We start from the raw sequence: 15,543 nt of genomic DNA on the forward strand, positions 1-15,543 counted from the left end.
GTTTTCTCATGTTTTCAACCCAAAAAAAAAAAAAAAAAAAAATTCTCACAGAACCGTTTCGTTGTTATACTCCGTCATCTACTCCTTCAGAGCTATTTACTGGACGAAAATAAAAAAATGGAAACTTTATCACTCTGCCGTTGGACACCTACCGTTATTCCAATTCGAAGAGCCGCTAAAGCCCAAAGCGGTTACAAATTCACGGTGAAAAGTTGCAGCGGTAGAACCGGAGAAGATGCTGATGCTCCTCTCTCTAGTACTTCGTCGGCTTTCGCTGTGCTCGGCGTCCAGCCCACCTGCTCAGCGGCCGAGCTCAAAGCTGCTTTCCGAGCCAAAGTAAATATTTTTTTTCTCTTCTTTCTATAATAGAAGAAAATTATTTTAAAAACCTTTAAAAAAGTTGATTTCATTAATCTATTATGCAAAATAGGTGAAGCAGTTTCATCCTGATGTGAATAGGACCGGGGAAGGTTCTGACACGATGATTCGCCGAGTGATTCAGGCGTATGAGGTATAGTTCGAACCCCAAAAAAAAAATAATAAAAAAGAAAGGACTTTTTTTTTTTTAGTACTAGTAGCAGAATTTAGCTTGGTGTTATGGAAAAAACACTAAAGCAAACAAAAAATGAAAAATGAAAATGAATGACATGGGAATGGTTATTGTTCGGAAAAATATGTTGGTTTGGAAGAGAATTGGTGGTGAATATGTATATATTGTCTGCAGATGTTGTCCAATTATAGCCGCTCGGAGATCATTGAAAGGTAAAACTTGGTTTTTATTATTCAGAATTTGGTGGCATGCATTGGAGGTACAATTCAACAGTAAAATACGTCAATATTTATGCAAGGCAGTGCTGACTGTTGTCTGTTGGTGTTGGAAATTTTATTTGTAGTGAATGTTTAGATCCCTTTGAGAATCCAGAATGTGAAGCTTTCGATTTGTTTGTGAATGAGATTCTTTGTGTTGGCAAAGGTACCTGACCCTTTTATTCTTATTTGTGTTTCATATTGCCATAATGGATGGTTATTGTACCAAATTTAAAAGCGAAAGCATGACAGATAAGGGAAAAAAAAAAATTATCTTTTCTTCTCATATTCAGGATGGATAATTCCCTAATGGCTTCGCATTTGCTTTGACTGCAACTGCAGGGTGTCCATATTCATGTGTGACAAGAGCCCCTCATGCTTTTTCATTTGCTTCAACCGGAACTGCACGAGCTACTTCGCAAGGTTGGTTAATGCCATAGTGTGTTCTTTCTGTTTTCCGTTTGTGTTTCTTAATCTGGAAACAAAGCTTGGAATTGGAGGACAGATTAAGCTCGTAATTGTTATTGTTTAAAATTTTGTCATTTACTATCTTGCAAAGATGTTTATAGGACCCTAAAAAAATTGGCTTAGGTAGCACTTAAACATCTTGTCTGACATAACAGAACACTTTATATGCATGTATGTATGTATGTATGCATGTATATTTGCTTCAAAAACGAATTTATGTGTAATTTTCTCGAGTTACTCACTTTTATGTGTAATTAGGTCATGGTGAGGATTACCAAGTTCAGCTTGCTGTTGGTCAATGCCCCAGAAGCTGTATCCATTATGTTACACCTTCACAGAGAATTATTCTAGAGGAGTTGCTTGACAGGTACTTCTATTTTACAGTTTTTGAAAATTTCTGTTAGACACGTTGGGTACCAAGAAATTGTTTGTCCGTGTTAAAAACTAAACTAGCACTTAAATGTGAGCCTTCTTGCTTGTCTATGCATAATGCATTAACGATGGGTTTTCAAGCACCAAAATCTCCTATTTGCTGTTACTATCTCTTGTTATGTATATAAACTTTACGTTTGTTGCCTTACGTTTTTTATTAACTTCTCTTTTGGATGATTTATCTTGATTTGTAGCATCCTAGAGGTGCCTTACGATATTTCAGCCGAGGCAGATTTTCTATACTCCCTTATTGTTAAAGCCAAGTTTGAGAACAATCGGTATCAAAAGCCGAAAAAGCAACCCAAAGCTTCAACACAAAATGTAGATTGGTTTTGACTTTTGAACTACCAGCATACAGGTGTTGCTTGGACACATCTCAGTGTGCAAGCACAACATCCAGTCAACAAGTCCAATATCCAGAGAAAGAAACTGGAAGCAAGTACGGCCGAGAAATGAATAGTAAGATTGTCAGTGAAGCTTATTAGCATTCTGCCTTGGTTTAGAAGTTACATAAAAGAACCACTCGATGATGCCAGATGAGGGAAACTTTATTCTGGATCTTGCCAGCTGAAGGCTCTGTTTGTTTGACAGGGTCGGTCTGTATAGAAAGACTGGGTTATCCTGCTCTGGTCAGGATACTTTATATTGCCACAGACACTCATTTTACCCCCTTGGTTTTTTCACAAGGGTCACATTGATGTCAATTACTTGCCGTTACCAAATAAAACACCTTACCTTTGGGGATTGTATATTGTTTTTCCCACATTGTGAATGAGAAGTAAAATTGGACTCTCTGGATTGGATTATCGCCGACGATGAAATTGTCATGTTCTTTGGTTGCTTATTAAAGGAATTGGTTCATTTACTTACTCAACAGGAGAACAACTACAAATTACAACCTTTCTTCTCCAAGTTTCTATACTTGTACACCAGAAAACAGGGGATGATCAGGAGGGATAATATAAATTCATGTCACTTGATGCCAATAATCTTGTTGGATTTTGCTTTCTGGCCCAAATTTAATATGTTGTATCATTTGGTACGTACCAATGGAAAGAGCGTAGATGTAATGGAGCAAAAGGACTAAGATTGTGCAATTAGAAATCTTTATCATTTTGCACTATAATATTGGATACATCTTATAACTAGCAAAGAAAAGTTTGAGGAAGAAATACAGATAGCAATATTTTGACATAAGATACAGGGTATGAAAGCTTATTTTGATATGACCTTCATGAATCGGTTTAGCGAGGAGAAGATGCCTGCTGCTTTATCAAATAAAGATCGGCTTTGCTCTGATTTTTCTCCTACATCTCCAAATATAATCTGCAGAAAAAATGGTAAAACACATTTCCATTCTTCATCAATACATCGGTTTTTCCATCTCAAGATGTGTTTCTTTTAACCTTTTACATGTGAAAATATGTAATTTTTGTCCAATCAAGGAACTAACTTTTGATAGCAACTAACCTCAAGTTCTTCAGCGTCAGGACGGGTAACGAGTTCTTTGGCAAGAAGATATCTGTTTGGTCTATCCTTGTCATCATAGAACACCTTCCATAATCTGGTAATGGCCAGCATGAAGAAAATCAGAGGGTGAGTTACTAGATTGATGCAACTTAACAGGTCATAGTGGAGCTAGCAAAACAATATTGGCTTGCCTTATCCACTTTGAGACCTAATAAAAAATCATTCACTTAATGGTTTTTGATCCAAGAAATAAGTTCATGCTATAAAGAAACTTACCCTGGATAACACCTAAACACAGCACCAGATGGAAGAGGCCTCATCGAGTAGGTAGTCGTAAAAGTGCTGCAAAAAAATGAGTTAGGACTGCATAACTTAGGGACGAAAATCAAAATAGAAAAAGAGAAAATAGTAGGATGAAAACCAAAACCATGGATCAAATGAAGAACTTCAGCTAAAGAGTGGCAAGGCTGAAGATACATAAAGCAAAGCAAAAACAAATACAAGCAAGCAATAAGCAATATAAATGCCAATCGTCTAATAAAAAGTCAATTAAAAATAGTTGGTGAGGAATGATCATGTGAAGTTCATTCATAGGAACATTTGAAAGGAGTTTTCATGAACAGTTGGCATCCGACCAACATTGTGAATTATACCTAAGAAAATACCGCCTTAGCTTCCGAACGTTAAACCCAACTCCAACATCCTCACTGATTAGACGTGGATTCCACATTATGAGAGGCCTTGGCTGCCCATATATAAGAAAGTACTGTAAGGAACTAGTTTTAAAGCACACTTGATAAAAATTAAACGAATCATGTTTATACTAAATGCAAGAAATGCAAGTTTGCTGGCCACTGACACTAAGAATTGCTGTGTTAAGAAACGTATCCACATTTGGCCACACTAGAATTCAACATTACTGTGTTCAGAAAGAACAAGCAACTTCCAATAGCAAATATCATGTTTCTATTTTTAAAAAAACTCAAATGTATTTATTACAGAAACTAGTTTATGAGAATTGTGCTAACAAGAGAAACCAGTCCATGAGAATACTGTTTGAAATCAAGAAATTAAAAGATCAGGACGGTACTGGATCATCTGAGAGATTAGATGCAATTCTCTCTACATATTCCAACATTTGATAGTCAGGAACAACCATAACCACTATGTCGTCTTCAGGTTCAACAGGCTTCCTGTCACTTAAGCTGGAAAAAATGGACAACAAATTTCCTTAGCAATGAGGAAGAAATTTTAGTACATTGGAATTGGCAACAAAAATCATCAAATATATTCCACTGAAATGTATATGGTAAACTAGACTGCAATATATAACCAATAAGATGCAAGATTTACTTAAAATGGATGACTAACAGATGCAGAGACAGGAATGGTAAAATACCTGGAGAATCCAAATGCAGCGTCTTTCCACTGATATTTTAGAAGTGCTGAAGCACCAGTATCCGGAAATATGGCTTTAACTCTCTGACCATTAAATTTTCAAATTATCAATGAAGATTGGATAATGAAAGAATAAAAAGTCTCTATTTTTATAGGGAGAAAGAAAAAAAAGACATTATGTTTACTTCTAAAAACTTTCGAAGTGGTAACAATTGTACAAACAAACTGCAAAGATGGGAGGGGGCAATGTGAAATGCACACAATTTTCATGGTGCAAGTACCTGGGATCCAGTTTCTTCAATAAGTGTATCCAAAAAGATCCTTGAAAGATTCCAGAGCTCAGCTTGAGCACCTTCATCATCTAGAAACTGCAGCTGGGGAATGAGAAGCTCAACCTGCGTGGAAAGAATTGATTATTACAAACAAAACTACCAGCAGCAAACAACTTAAATAGGAACTCAGCACAAGAGCGTAATATCTCAAGTGTATCGGATTATTTTCCAAGCTTATTTCAGTTGCGAAATTAATTATATACCTTTTATGATGAATATCCAAGCTAGCATACCTCAAGTTGGCTAGAATGTGAGGTTTTTATACAGAGTGAAAATTATGGCAATATTGGGCCAATAATTCTTTTTATAAATATTAAATGCCACTTTAATGCTACTGAAAATAAAGACCAAAGTTACACTAAAATTTTCCTTTTGCCATTTCTAGTTATACTCAACAGTGCCCTAAGAGGGAAAGCTCCGAGAATTCCAAAGCAAAATCACCAAAATTCATTCCAATCTGTATTACTTAGATTACATTTTCCATTGGCACATACTATGGCTCTCATTCCTCCTGAAGATACAAATGAAGCAGTTGCTTGACCTGATTGTCGAACTGCCCCTTCCAAGTCAGCAGGCAAGCAGCTGAAAAATGCAATATAAAACAAAACTGCATCAATATGCTTTCCTTCCAGTACTTCTCCAATAGAAATAAACTCGTTCAACTTCAATGTCAAAATGAATAAAATGAAGCATGAACATTCCAATATGCTACTTTAATCTCAGTTTAGAAATAATTATTATGAGATGAAATAAAAACTTGAAAATTTATGAGACATATCCAAGTATCAAAAATTGTTATTTAAACACATCGAAACTTCAAATTCAACTTTTTTCTCTTCACATACTGACTAAGATCATGAGAGAAAACAACTTAAAGCCAAAAAGAAGCATTACCCAGAAACAGAAATCAGTATAGTTTATCCATAACAAATTATACCTGTCATCTTCTTCTTCTTCTACTTCGTCTCTATCCTCTTCAACTACTTGAAAAGATGATGTTTTGGTATCTTCAAGATTGTCTTGAGGAGGGTCACTTTGGAATTTCTCAAACTTGGCACATATTCTTGACTGGAAACAACCTCTGTTTAGCATAACTCCATTGCAACCATTAAAGATAGAGTGAGAACAAGATAAGGAAAAGCGAGTGGTTGAGGTTGAATTGGGTATTGAAGAAAAAGAAGAGTAGAAGAAGCAACTTGGGTTTGTGGAAGCCATTGAATTCGTCATACACTACAACTCAAAACTCCTCAGCCGTAAAACATTCCAACGGTTTTTTCCCCTTTTTTTTTTTTTTTTTTTTTTTGGTGCTCCGGATTTATTTTTGTTCGTCCAAGTTTCCATAAAGAAACTGATGATTCCCCGCTAGTTAACAACATCATCCTCTACGACATGTCGTTTTTATTGCCATACTCGCAAGCACCCCTTTTTTTTTTTTTTTTGGGTCCCGGTGTGCAAATGGTAAAAAGTTGGGATAGCTAGGTCCGGCCCAAATTTAATATTTTGGGCTTCACTCGATGGGCTAGACCAGAACCGCTATAAAGTCTCATTTTTAGATGTCGGATCAAAATTCAAATTCATGACCGTATATGGAAACAGAGGGATCCAAAACGATAACGCTTCCGAAGCGAGGAAGATAGCCGTTAGAAAAAAGGAGCTCCTTCTTGATCAATCCGACGGCCGAGAATCATTCAAATTCAAACTTTAACTTCATCAAAACCCTACCTTAGAATAATTCCTAACGATCAACTTCTCTCTCTCTCTCTCTCTCTCTCTCACACACACTTGACGCTCTAGCTCTCAAAGATCTTCCCCATTTTCTTCAATCTCTGTCTCTAATTTCGATATTCCTCACATTTCAAAGCCATGGAAGGTACTTTCTCTCTCTATTTCTTTTTTTAGTTTCTTATGCGTTTGATTTTGTATTTTATTTCGTCGGAACGGTTTGTTTTATGAAGAAATTTGAATATTTTTCTTGTTCAGACTCAAAGGTGGAAATCTCTCCCTACAAATGCGATGACGTTGTTTCAGATCATCATTCCAAGCTTTCTTCAACCTCTCCGATAGGTTCGTACTTTCTTTTTCTTCATCTTTTCTCTGTCTCAGATTTCACTTTCGTTTGCGGATTTTTTGAAATTTTGGTTCTGGACGAGTCTCTACACAAACCCTAGAAATATGCTTAAGTTGTTACATAGATTTTCTCTTGTTCTTTCTTGAATAATTCTCTGTCTTTCTCTCTCTCTCTCTCTCTCTCTTTCTCTCTGTGTTCAATTGTGATTCTTAAGTTCGGTTTCTTAGTTCGATAGGGGGATTGTGTTAATTTAGCCCTGGGATGCAAAATTGAGTTGATAAGTGATAAAGTCCTGTCTGTTCTTTGATTCTGTTTTCTTTTTCTCTTTTTCTTTTTTTATTTTTTTATTTATTTTTTATTTTTTTATGTGCGTTATAACCTCAATTTTTCAGGTGCGAAATTGAATATAGTTATCATCATTAGTGTGAATTGTCTAGAAAATCCAATTTCTTGATTTTATTTTTTTGCCTGTTCTTTCTGTTAGTGTTTGGGCCCTGTTTTTGGCTGCTGAGGAACTGAAATATTAAAAAAAAAAAAAATCATCAGTTTTGTTGTTTTTAGTACAAAAAACTGCTGAAATTAATCTAACTTTGTTTCTGTTAGGTGTATAAATATCAACATATTTTCTTATCTATTATAGTGCTTTCTTGGAAAATACACTATGGTGTTTCCTCTTGAATTTTCCGTTTGCTACTCTGATATGTTTACTGATTGGAGTTCAGATATTGCTTCAAATCAAGCCGATGGAGATGTCGAACTGACAGATGAGAATAGCATGTCCAATGGTTTCCAAGATGCTTCTTCAGATCAGGGTCAGACACTTCCAATATTGCAAAAAATCATCGACCTAAGCACCAAAATACAGGTGAATTCCAAATAATTACCACCAAACAGTGTGATGTGAGCCAATAACTATATATTGCGTTTCATCAAGAACTTTGAATATTTTTATATTTCAATATTTGGAAGTTTATAAGCCTAGGCTTTTATATAATAACTTGTCTTAATTGGTTATTGGCTAATCTGGAAATTTTCGTTCAGGATTTGAAGAAGGAACACAACATCCTCTCTGATCAAGTTAGACTCACCACAAATTCTTTTCCAGACCCTGAAGTTTTGAATACTCTTCAACTTCTCAGTAAGTGTTACTTTTCAAAAATGATTATTGTTTCTCAGTCTCGTCTCTTTAACTTTAGCTGGTTTTTTGCTGCTTTGTGTGGTTACTCTAGGTAATGAACATGAACTTTTAAAGAAGAAGTACCTCAAAGAGTCCTCTGAGAGGAAGCGGCTTTATAATGAAGTGATTGAGCTTAAAGGGAACATTCGGGTCTTCTGCAGATGTAGACCACTAAATCAAAATGAAATTTCAGATGGCTGTAATTCTGTGATTGATTATGATTCATCCCAAGATAATGAACTTCAGGTCATTTGCTCTGATTCTTCCAAAAAGCAATTCAAGTTTGATCATGTGTTCAAACCTGATGACAAACAAGGTATCTGCGCACATACAGTAATATGCGTATGTGAAAAATGGGAATAGAATTTGAACCGTTTTAATTTGTTATCCTGATTTTTAAATTATGCAAAAGCAGTTTTTGCTCAGACAAAGCCGATTGTGACTTCAGTTTTGGATGGTTATAATGTATGCATATTTGCCTATGGGCAAACTGGAACTGGTAAGACATTTACAATGGAGGGAACACCTGAAAATAGAGGAGTTAACTACAGGACAGTTGAGGAGTTGTTTCGTATTTTGGAAGAGAGAGGTGGCATAATGAGATATGAATTGTTTGTTAGCATGCTGGAGGTTTACAACGACAAGATAAGAGATCTTTTGGTAGATAACAACAATCAACCAGCTAAAAAGTAAATTTTGTTCAACTTGGTTTCTAAACTGACAAATCCCTGCAATTAGTTTTATGTTCATTGATCATATACTATAGCTAATTTGTTTTTGTGTGCATTAAGGTTGGAAATAAAGCAATCTGCAGATGGAACCCAAGAAGTACCTGGACTTGTCGAATCTCGTGTTTATGGTATTCAGGACGTATGGGAACTGCTGAAGTCTGGAAGCCAAGTTAGATCTGTTGGATCCACCAGTGCCAATGAACAGAGCAGCCGTTCTCACTGGTACTTTTAATGCTTAAAAGACCTTTGACTTTCTGATTATTAATTTATTACTTCTTTGATTAATTGCAAATGGAGTCATCGTGTATACAAGCAAAATATATGATGCTTTATTGATGATATTTTTGAAGTAATCAAATTTTCCTTTTATTGTGGTAATGATTGGAAACTTGTTTGCTTGTAGCTTGTTGCGAGTGACTGTGAAGGGGGAGAATCTAATAAATGGACAGAGGACAAAGAGTCACCTTTGGCTGGTAGACCTGGCTGGTAGTGAGCGTGTTGGAAGGATCGAAGTTGAAGGTGAAAGATTGAAAGAATCCCAATTCATAAATAAATCTCTCTCAGCCCTTGGTGATGTTATCTCTGCCCTTGCATCTAAAACAGCCCACATACCTTATAGGTATCTCTCTTTCTCTTATTCATAGACATATAATATTACTCATTACTTCAGCTCATATATATATTTTTATTCTTCTGTTGAAAATCAGGAACTCGAAGCTCACCCATATTCTGCAGAGCTCTCTAGGTGAGTCTTTGTACTATAATTTTATATAATTGATTATCTGCTCTCATTATTATCCTGTGATGATAAGTGGCAGACAACACAAATAGACTCCCAGAAAAGAAAAATAAAAACTTTATAGGATTGTATGTGCTTGATGCTAATCAAAATTTAAATCACAGGGGGAGATTGCAAAACCTTGATGTTTGTCCAGATCAGCCCAAGTGCAGCAGATATAGGAGAAACACTTTGCTCCTTGAATTTTGCCAGTAGAGTCCGGGGAATTGAGAGTGGCCCTCCTCGCAAACAGGCAGATGTTACTGAGCTCTTAAAGTACAAGCAAATGGTATGTAACGGTTTGTTCTTGACCATATATATTCTAGTCTAGTTTCAAATTATTGCATAATAAGATTTCCATTTGCAGGCAGAAAAGCTTAAGCATGATGAGAAGGAAACAAAGAAACTGCAGGACAGTTTGCAGTCCTTTCAGTTAAGGCTCTCTGCCAGGGAGCACATTTGCAGAAATCTTCAAGAAAAGGTATATCATGACTCAAGGCTATGCAGTAATTTAAATTTATCAAGAGTATGATATCATTAGGCCTGCAGATTTAAGAGATGCTTCTCAGTTTTTCCATAACATCAAGCACTGCATCCAAGTTCTTGTTGAGCCTTTTTATTAGTGTAAATATAACATAATAAGTTACTGAATTCTTTCAACAGGTTCGAGACCTCGAGAACCAATTAGCAGAGGAAAGGAAAACCAGGCTGAAACAGGAAACAAGAGCTTTTTCTACTGCTTCTACACAGCTCTCATCTCTAAAACAGACAGGACAGAAGACTGTAACAGATAAAAAGCCACCTTTAGGTCCCTCAAAAATGAGGCTGCCCCTTCGAAGAATTACAAATTTCATGCCCCCACCATCTCCTGTACCACCAAAGAAGACCATCTATCCCACAGCAGCAGATGGCAAAGAAAACATCACAAAAGCAACAGCTGGAAGAGCAAACTCAAGAAGCCTCTATCAACCGAGAAGGATTTCCATTGCTGTGAGACCACCACCTCCTCCAAGTACCAAACAAGTTCTCCAGCCAAAGAGACGCGTTTCCATTGCCACACTTCGCCCTGAGTCAAACTCTTACATGAATTCACCACTCCATGCTTCAGCATCTCGTTTCAATAGCTGTGCAGCAGGTAGATCTTCAGTGGTGAGGGATCCACGAAAGGCACGTTATTCGAGATTGTTTTCTCCACTGCCTGAGTTGAACACAACAGCAGAGACAACACCAAGTGTCACAAGGAGTAGAAAGTTCATGGGGAGTCCCCCAGCTGCTATTGCATTACAACGGAAACCAATAATTTGGAGTCCACTGAAGTTGAGAGGCATGAAAACCAACAGGAGGCCATCCCTGTTGCCCATTCGAGTTTCAACAGATCTATAGTGAATGTTTTTTGCACTGTTGATATTGTCCATTGTCCAACCCTTCGAAACTACAAAATGCTTTTTTGTTCGCCTTTTTATTATCTCATTATTTTTGGGGGATATTACTGTAGGAAATTACTAATTCATTCACATTTCTATGAGCAATCAGCAATCCAACCGCCTAGCCGCCAACCTGGATGTGAATTTTGCCAAGTTATTTTATTTATATGGCATTAAGTACTTCTTTCTATGTTTTGTAGAGGTAGAACAAAAAATTTAAAAAGCAAACAAGTATAATTTAATTACGTACCAATTGCATAAAAAGACTATCGGTGTCAATTGAAGACAACAAAATTCATATTAGCAGAAACATGATGCAAATCCCACAAAAAGATAATTTGTTCGTATATATAGGTAAATAGCAACTAGTTTTTGATATAGTCATATCTCTTTACATATTCTGTACAACTTGACTCTAGCTTTGTTACATCTAATATATTCTTGAACTCTTCTTAAATCTAAGAATTCAAGTAAACCAAATAACAAACTAAAAGTGAGGCTTAAATAAATAGCCAAACTCTGGTTGGGCCGGTATAGAATGACGAATCATGCAAAACTAGGCTTGTAATTTGGACTTGGAGCAAAAATCTTTATACAAATCAAAATTGCCCTGCCATTTTGAGAATTGCTTCTTCAATAATTTGTATGCCTTCAGTTCCTTTGACTCAAACCTCGGATCAGAAGCACCATCAAACCTCAATAGAATAGGACAAAGATCATCAAACATTTCTAGTCCAACAGACTCTTCATTGTCACTGGAGGTACGCTTATGCAATTTAGAAATCAAGGTATTAAATGCATCATCCTTATAAACAGATTTTCCCTCCGTACGATCCATAGAAGTGCTGTTGAACGCGGTGGGATGGTGTAAAAGGAAACGTTTTGCTTGCTGCGAGCCAACCCAGGTGTCTTCTTTATCATCAGCAAGGGAGACAGCACCATCATCATCAAGCTCAGATGCAGCACCCTGAGCAGCTATTTCACGTGCTACCTGCATGACCTCATTGCATTGGAGTCGAAGTTCTGCCTCTACCGCAAATTTACTTGAATCTTCTTCTGAATTGGGACAGCCATTACGAAGATCGTGTAGCATCAGCAACATTGGAAGAGGAAGTACAGGACCAACAAGGGCTTCACTATGCTTCACTTTCTCTGACCACTTGTTACTGCGGCATGAAGGCTTCCTTAAAAAGAAAGGAGGCAACTGAGCTAAGTCTGGCACAGCCAAAAATTCCAAAGATACCCTGTTACGGTTCACAAGTACTTCAAGGAATTCCGAATAGTTAGAAAATGCAAGTTGTAAAAATTCCATGGGCAAATCCGCCCACAATCTCCTTAAAGCAATGTCATGTATGCTTGATGGCAAGCTGATATCATTAAAAACGAGAGTAATTGCAGGAGATGATCTTAACCGACCAAACCCACACGAATTCAACTTCTCACACAATATTTGATGAAACTCTGGGCTAAAAGAGTCTTTCAGTTCGGGGCCCAAATGATGACTTTTCATTTTTGAAATTAGAACTTCATCAAGATTACCATTCAGATAACCATAAAGGTAGTCAAGTTCAATATACTGAAATATTCGTCGAAATTTATATTTCTCATTACAGATGGAGTAAAATAAAGAATTCTCAAATTTTGACAAATCTCCATGGAAATCTTCTAACCTTTTTAAAGGATCCCATGAGGCAGAAAATCGTTGTGATTCAAGCTTCCCTGAAGACAAAAGTCTTATCAGAGTAAAACCACCAAATTCATCTGGCTCAGAGAGCAAAGCAGATAGATCGTTATTTATTATGGCAAAGCCCAAAACTATATCTTTTTTTTGTTGCCAGTCAACCCATTCAGGAAGAGCATCCTTTGAAAATTCTTCTTTTACAAGACAAGTTCCACAGCGACACTCACGACCAGACAATAAGAGATCTGACGGGAGCTCCCATGCATAAAAGGATTTGCAAAATTCTGCTACTTCAGCGGCAACTGAACCACTTGAGGCTGGGAAAGAAGGTCCATAGCAAAAGAGACTAAATTCACAATTCCAAAATGATCCCAATATGATGCAGAAACCTGACTCAGAAGCCCAGTTATACAAGTCATCCTTTGGGCGGGACCTCAAATCTGATAATCTAAATACATTAATGTAGCATGGTTCGACAAGACCATGAGTCCATTGCAACAGTGGCATCAATGGCTTGCGCACATCACAAAGAAGTAACAAACTTGTAGAAGCCAAAACAAAATGAAAACCATCATATTCCACCTTTGCAAAAGCAAGGAACCGTTCATTTTCAATAGATGTATACATATGCAGCATCTCAATCTTTGCTAAACAACTAACAATGCATTCATCAAATCTCAAATCAACCAAGAAAACTGCATCAGTGCGTGCTACAATCAATATTCTAGGATGCCAACTGAATTCACAACCCAACCACTTGACTTTTTCCATATTACCATAACCATCCCAGGATACTTTTAACCTAGTGCCTTTGGAATAAGCATTAAAATTTTCTGCTTTCGAGGAAGAATCGAAATCAAACAAAAACAACGCACCGCTCTCTAACAAAACAACGCTCTCCTCCGGTATATGTGGACTCCAACAAGCATGTACAACAGGGCAGGTCTTAAAAACCTTACTACCCATAACAGCTAAACTTGGTAGCTCTTCATCCAAATCATTCATCCTAAATTTCACGACAAACCAATGGACAGAGTACATTGTACAAGCCAACAAGTATCCAACAGTGAAAGACAAATTAGCTCCTGTTCTGGATTGAAAATCCGAATCTGCAACTGGGTTAACTGAAATCCTTGAGATCCGGTAACTAAACCCACATTTTGCAGTAAAAAAATCACCATCGTTGTCCACCCTAACATCCAAGGTCGAACCTTTCATGGTCAAGAGCATGAACCCAACTTGGTCAGAGTTTTCACCAGCAGGAAAGAAGAGAATGAAGCTATTTGTACCATGGCAATGAAGAATCTCAAGACGATTGTGTGAGAAAGTAGAAGTGCCATTCCGATGGTATTGGTTGCCAAAAAGGGAGGCAATGGAGGAGGAGGTGGATGGTAGAGGAGAGGAATGAGAAGAGGAGGTAAGGAGGAAACGTGGAAGAGAAAGGCGAGGCAGAGGAGAAAATTGAGGAAGAAGAGAAGGGGAGGAGAATATAGGGTTTATAGTATTGGTTACGGGGTTGAAGAAAAGTGGACCCAAGATGGGTTTAGCAGAAGGACCTGAGAGAAGGAATGGAGGTCTGAAAACAGCTGAAATTGGGAACAGAGATTTCCACTCTTCTGATAACTCCATTCTTAGCTTACTTCAACACCTTTAACGACGATTCATTGCCCAAAAAATTCCTTTTTTTTTTTTTTTTCCTTCTTCAAATTTGAATAAAGTAAGTATTTTTATTGTGCTCAGATAAACATAAGCCCTAACAAGCGCACCAAAAAATCCTGCTTGAAGCAGAAAAAAGCAGTTTAAACTCAAAAATCTACCAAAAACCACATACACATGTATTTAAAAAAAAAAAAAAAAAAACCCAGAAACTGAAAATATTATAATGATAGTTGCTCAAAACAAAGGAGAGTAAAAAGCAGTAAAACGAACCTTCTGCAGAAAAAGAATGTGAAAATCTCAAAGACCCAAATGAAAAAGACTTTCTTTTTCGTTTGTTTTTTGTGTAGGGTATTCCAGTTACGAAGAACAACGACGCTGCTGAGTTTGCATAAAATCAAAGTCAAGCACCTTACAGTTTGGAGTTCTGCAAGTAAGAAACTCGCTTCCTTCAATCTCTGGAGTTGCTACTTGCTAGGTTTGGCTGGCCACCAGGGAAGGCGAAAACGTTGCGTTTCAAATAGTCATATGATCTACACAGATTTCCTTCTAACACGTGTATGGGATACTCGTCGACACGAGTCAACGGTCCCTATTTAATTGTTTCGCTTAGTACATTTTTTTTTTTTCTCTCTCTCTCTTGCCCCCTTTATGAGTAGGATGGACCTTGTAAAGTCCAATAAATATTTAATATTCCAAACTATTAGTTACATATAACTATCATAAGAGAATAACTGTTTTTTTCTCAGCCAAAAGTAAAAGACAATTTAAAAAAATATTTAACAGGGCTGAACTTGCATCCCAAATAAAAACTAAAATAATTTGATATGGCTTTTGCAAATATTAAAAAAAAAAAAGTGTTAAATTTCCTAGTTTTAAGATAAATGTTAAAAAAAATGTTGTCCAAAACAAAATTAAAATCCAAGACACCCAATTTCATAGAAGACAGTAGAATTATTTATACCCAATTAAAGTTATAAAAAAAAATAGCTGGTGATGGTGTGCAGCTGTACAATTACCTATGAATGGAGTTAAGTCATGTAAGCCCATGGACCGTTAGATCTAAGTGTGATCAACGGTTCTCTTCAAAAAGACAAAACTAACGAAAGTGTAGCCAAGTT

The 15,543-nt window shown here is 36.7% G+C and overlaps 3 protein-coding genes across 3 annotated transcripts; 1 reads left to right on the plus strand and 2 right to left on the minus strand.

Moving 5' to 3' along the window:
• Window positions 1-2,779: 2,779 nt before the first annotated feature.
• LOC107412041 (uncharacterized) lies at window positions 2,780-6,242 on the minus strand. The gene is made up of 9 exons (XM_048468231.2): window positions 5,845-6,242; window positions 5,402-5,489; window positions 4,857-4,970; window positions 4,577-4,659; window positions 4,268-4,382; window positions 3,831-3,922; window positions 3,454-3,519; window positions 3,178-3,271; window positions 2,780-3,033 (listed from the first exon to the last, which is right to left on the minus strand). Exons 1-9 carry the CDS (start codon window positions 6,132-6,134, stop codon window positions 2,923-2,925), a joined length of 1,053 nt encoding a protein of 350 aa, XP_048324188.2. The 5' UTR covers window positions 6,135-6,242; the 3' UTR covers window positions 2,780-2,922.
• A 134-nt stretch (window positions 6,243-6,376) lies between these two features.
• On the plus strand, window positions 6,377-11,190 carry LOC107411980 (kinesin-like protein KIN-14S). The gene is made up of 12 exons (XM_060811860.1): window positions 6,377-6,777; window positions 6,888-6,971; window positions 7,698-7,840; window positions 8,017-8,113; window positions 8,205-8,468; window positions 8,565-8,841; window positions 8,944-9,105; window positions 9,287-9,502; window positions 9,591-9,628; window positions 9,787-9,950; window positions 10,029-10,142; window positions 10,325-11,190. The coding sequence occupies exons 1-12, from the start codon at window positions 6,771-6,773 to the stop codon at window positions 11,042-11,044; spliced, it is 2,286 nt and encodes a 761-aa protein (XP_060667843.1). The 5' UTR covers window positions 6,377-6,770; the 3' UTR covers window positions 11,045-11,190.
• Window positions 11,191-11,404: 214 nt separating this feature from the next.
• On the minus strand, window positions 11,405-15,036 carry LOC107412042 (uncharacterized). The gene is made up of 2 exons (XM_016019743.4): window positions 14,696-15,036; window positions 11,405-14,541 (listed from the first exon to the last, which is right to left on the minus strand). Exon 2 carries the CDS (start codon window positions 14,393-14,395, stop codon window positions 11,642-11,644), a length of 2,754 nt encoding a protein of 917 aa, XP_015875229.3. The 5' UTR covers window positions 14,396-14,541; window positions 14,696-15,036; the 3' UTR covers window positions 11,405-11,641.
• Between the last annotated feature and the right edge of the window lie 507 nt (window positions 15,037-15,543).

This window comes from Ziziphus jujuba, chromosome 10 (assembly GCF_031755915.1).
Source record: "Ziziphus jujuba cultivar Dongzao chromosome 10, ASM3175591v1".
NCBI lineage: Eukaryota > Viridiplantae > Streptophyta > Magnoliopsida > Rosales > Rhamnaceae > Ziziphus > Ziziphus jujuba.

Excerpts from the sequence above, each read along its gene's own strand:
- LOC107412042 (XM_016019743.4), bottom strand. The coding sequence starts at position 14,395 with ATGGAGTTATCAGAAGAGTGGAAATCTCTGTTCCCAATTTCAGCTGTT.
- LOC107412041 (XM_048468231.2), bottom strand. The coding sequence starts at position 6,134 with ATGACGAATTCAATGGCTTCCACAAACCCAAGTTGCTTCTTCTACTCT. Across the intron at positions 5,490-5,844 it reads GAAGAAGAAGAAGATGACAG|CTGCTTGCCTGCTGACTTGG; the intron begins GTATAATTTGTT and ends TGCATTTTTCAG. Across the intron at positions 3,923-4,267 it reads CTAATCTCTCAGATGATCCA|CCAAGGCCTCTCATAATGTG; the intron begins GTACCGTCCTGA and ends ATATATGGGCAG.
- LOC107411980 (XM_060811860.1), top strand. Across the intron at positions 8,114-8,204 it reads GAATACTCTTCAACTTCTCA|GTAATGAACATGAACTTTTA; the intron begins GTAAGTGTTACT and ends TGGTTACTCTAG. Across the intron at positions 9,106-9,286 it reads CAGAGCAGCCGTTCTCACTG|CTTGTTGCGAGTGACTGTGA; the intron begins GTACTTTTAATG and ends GTTTGCTTGTAG.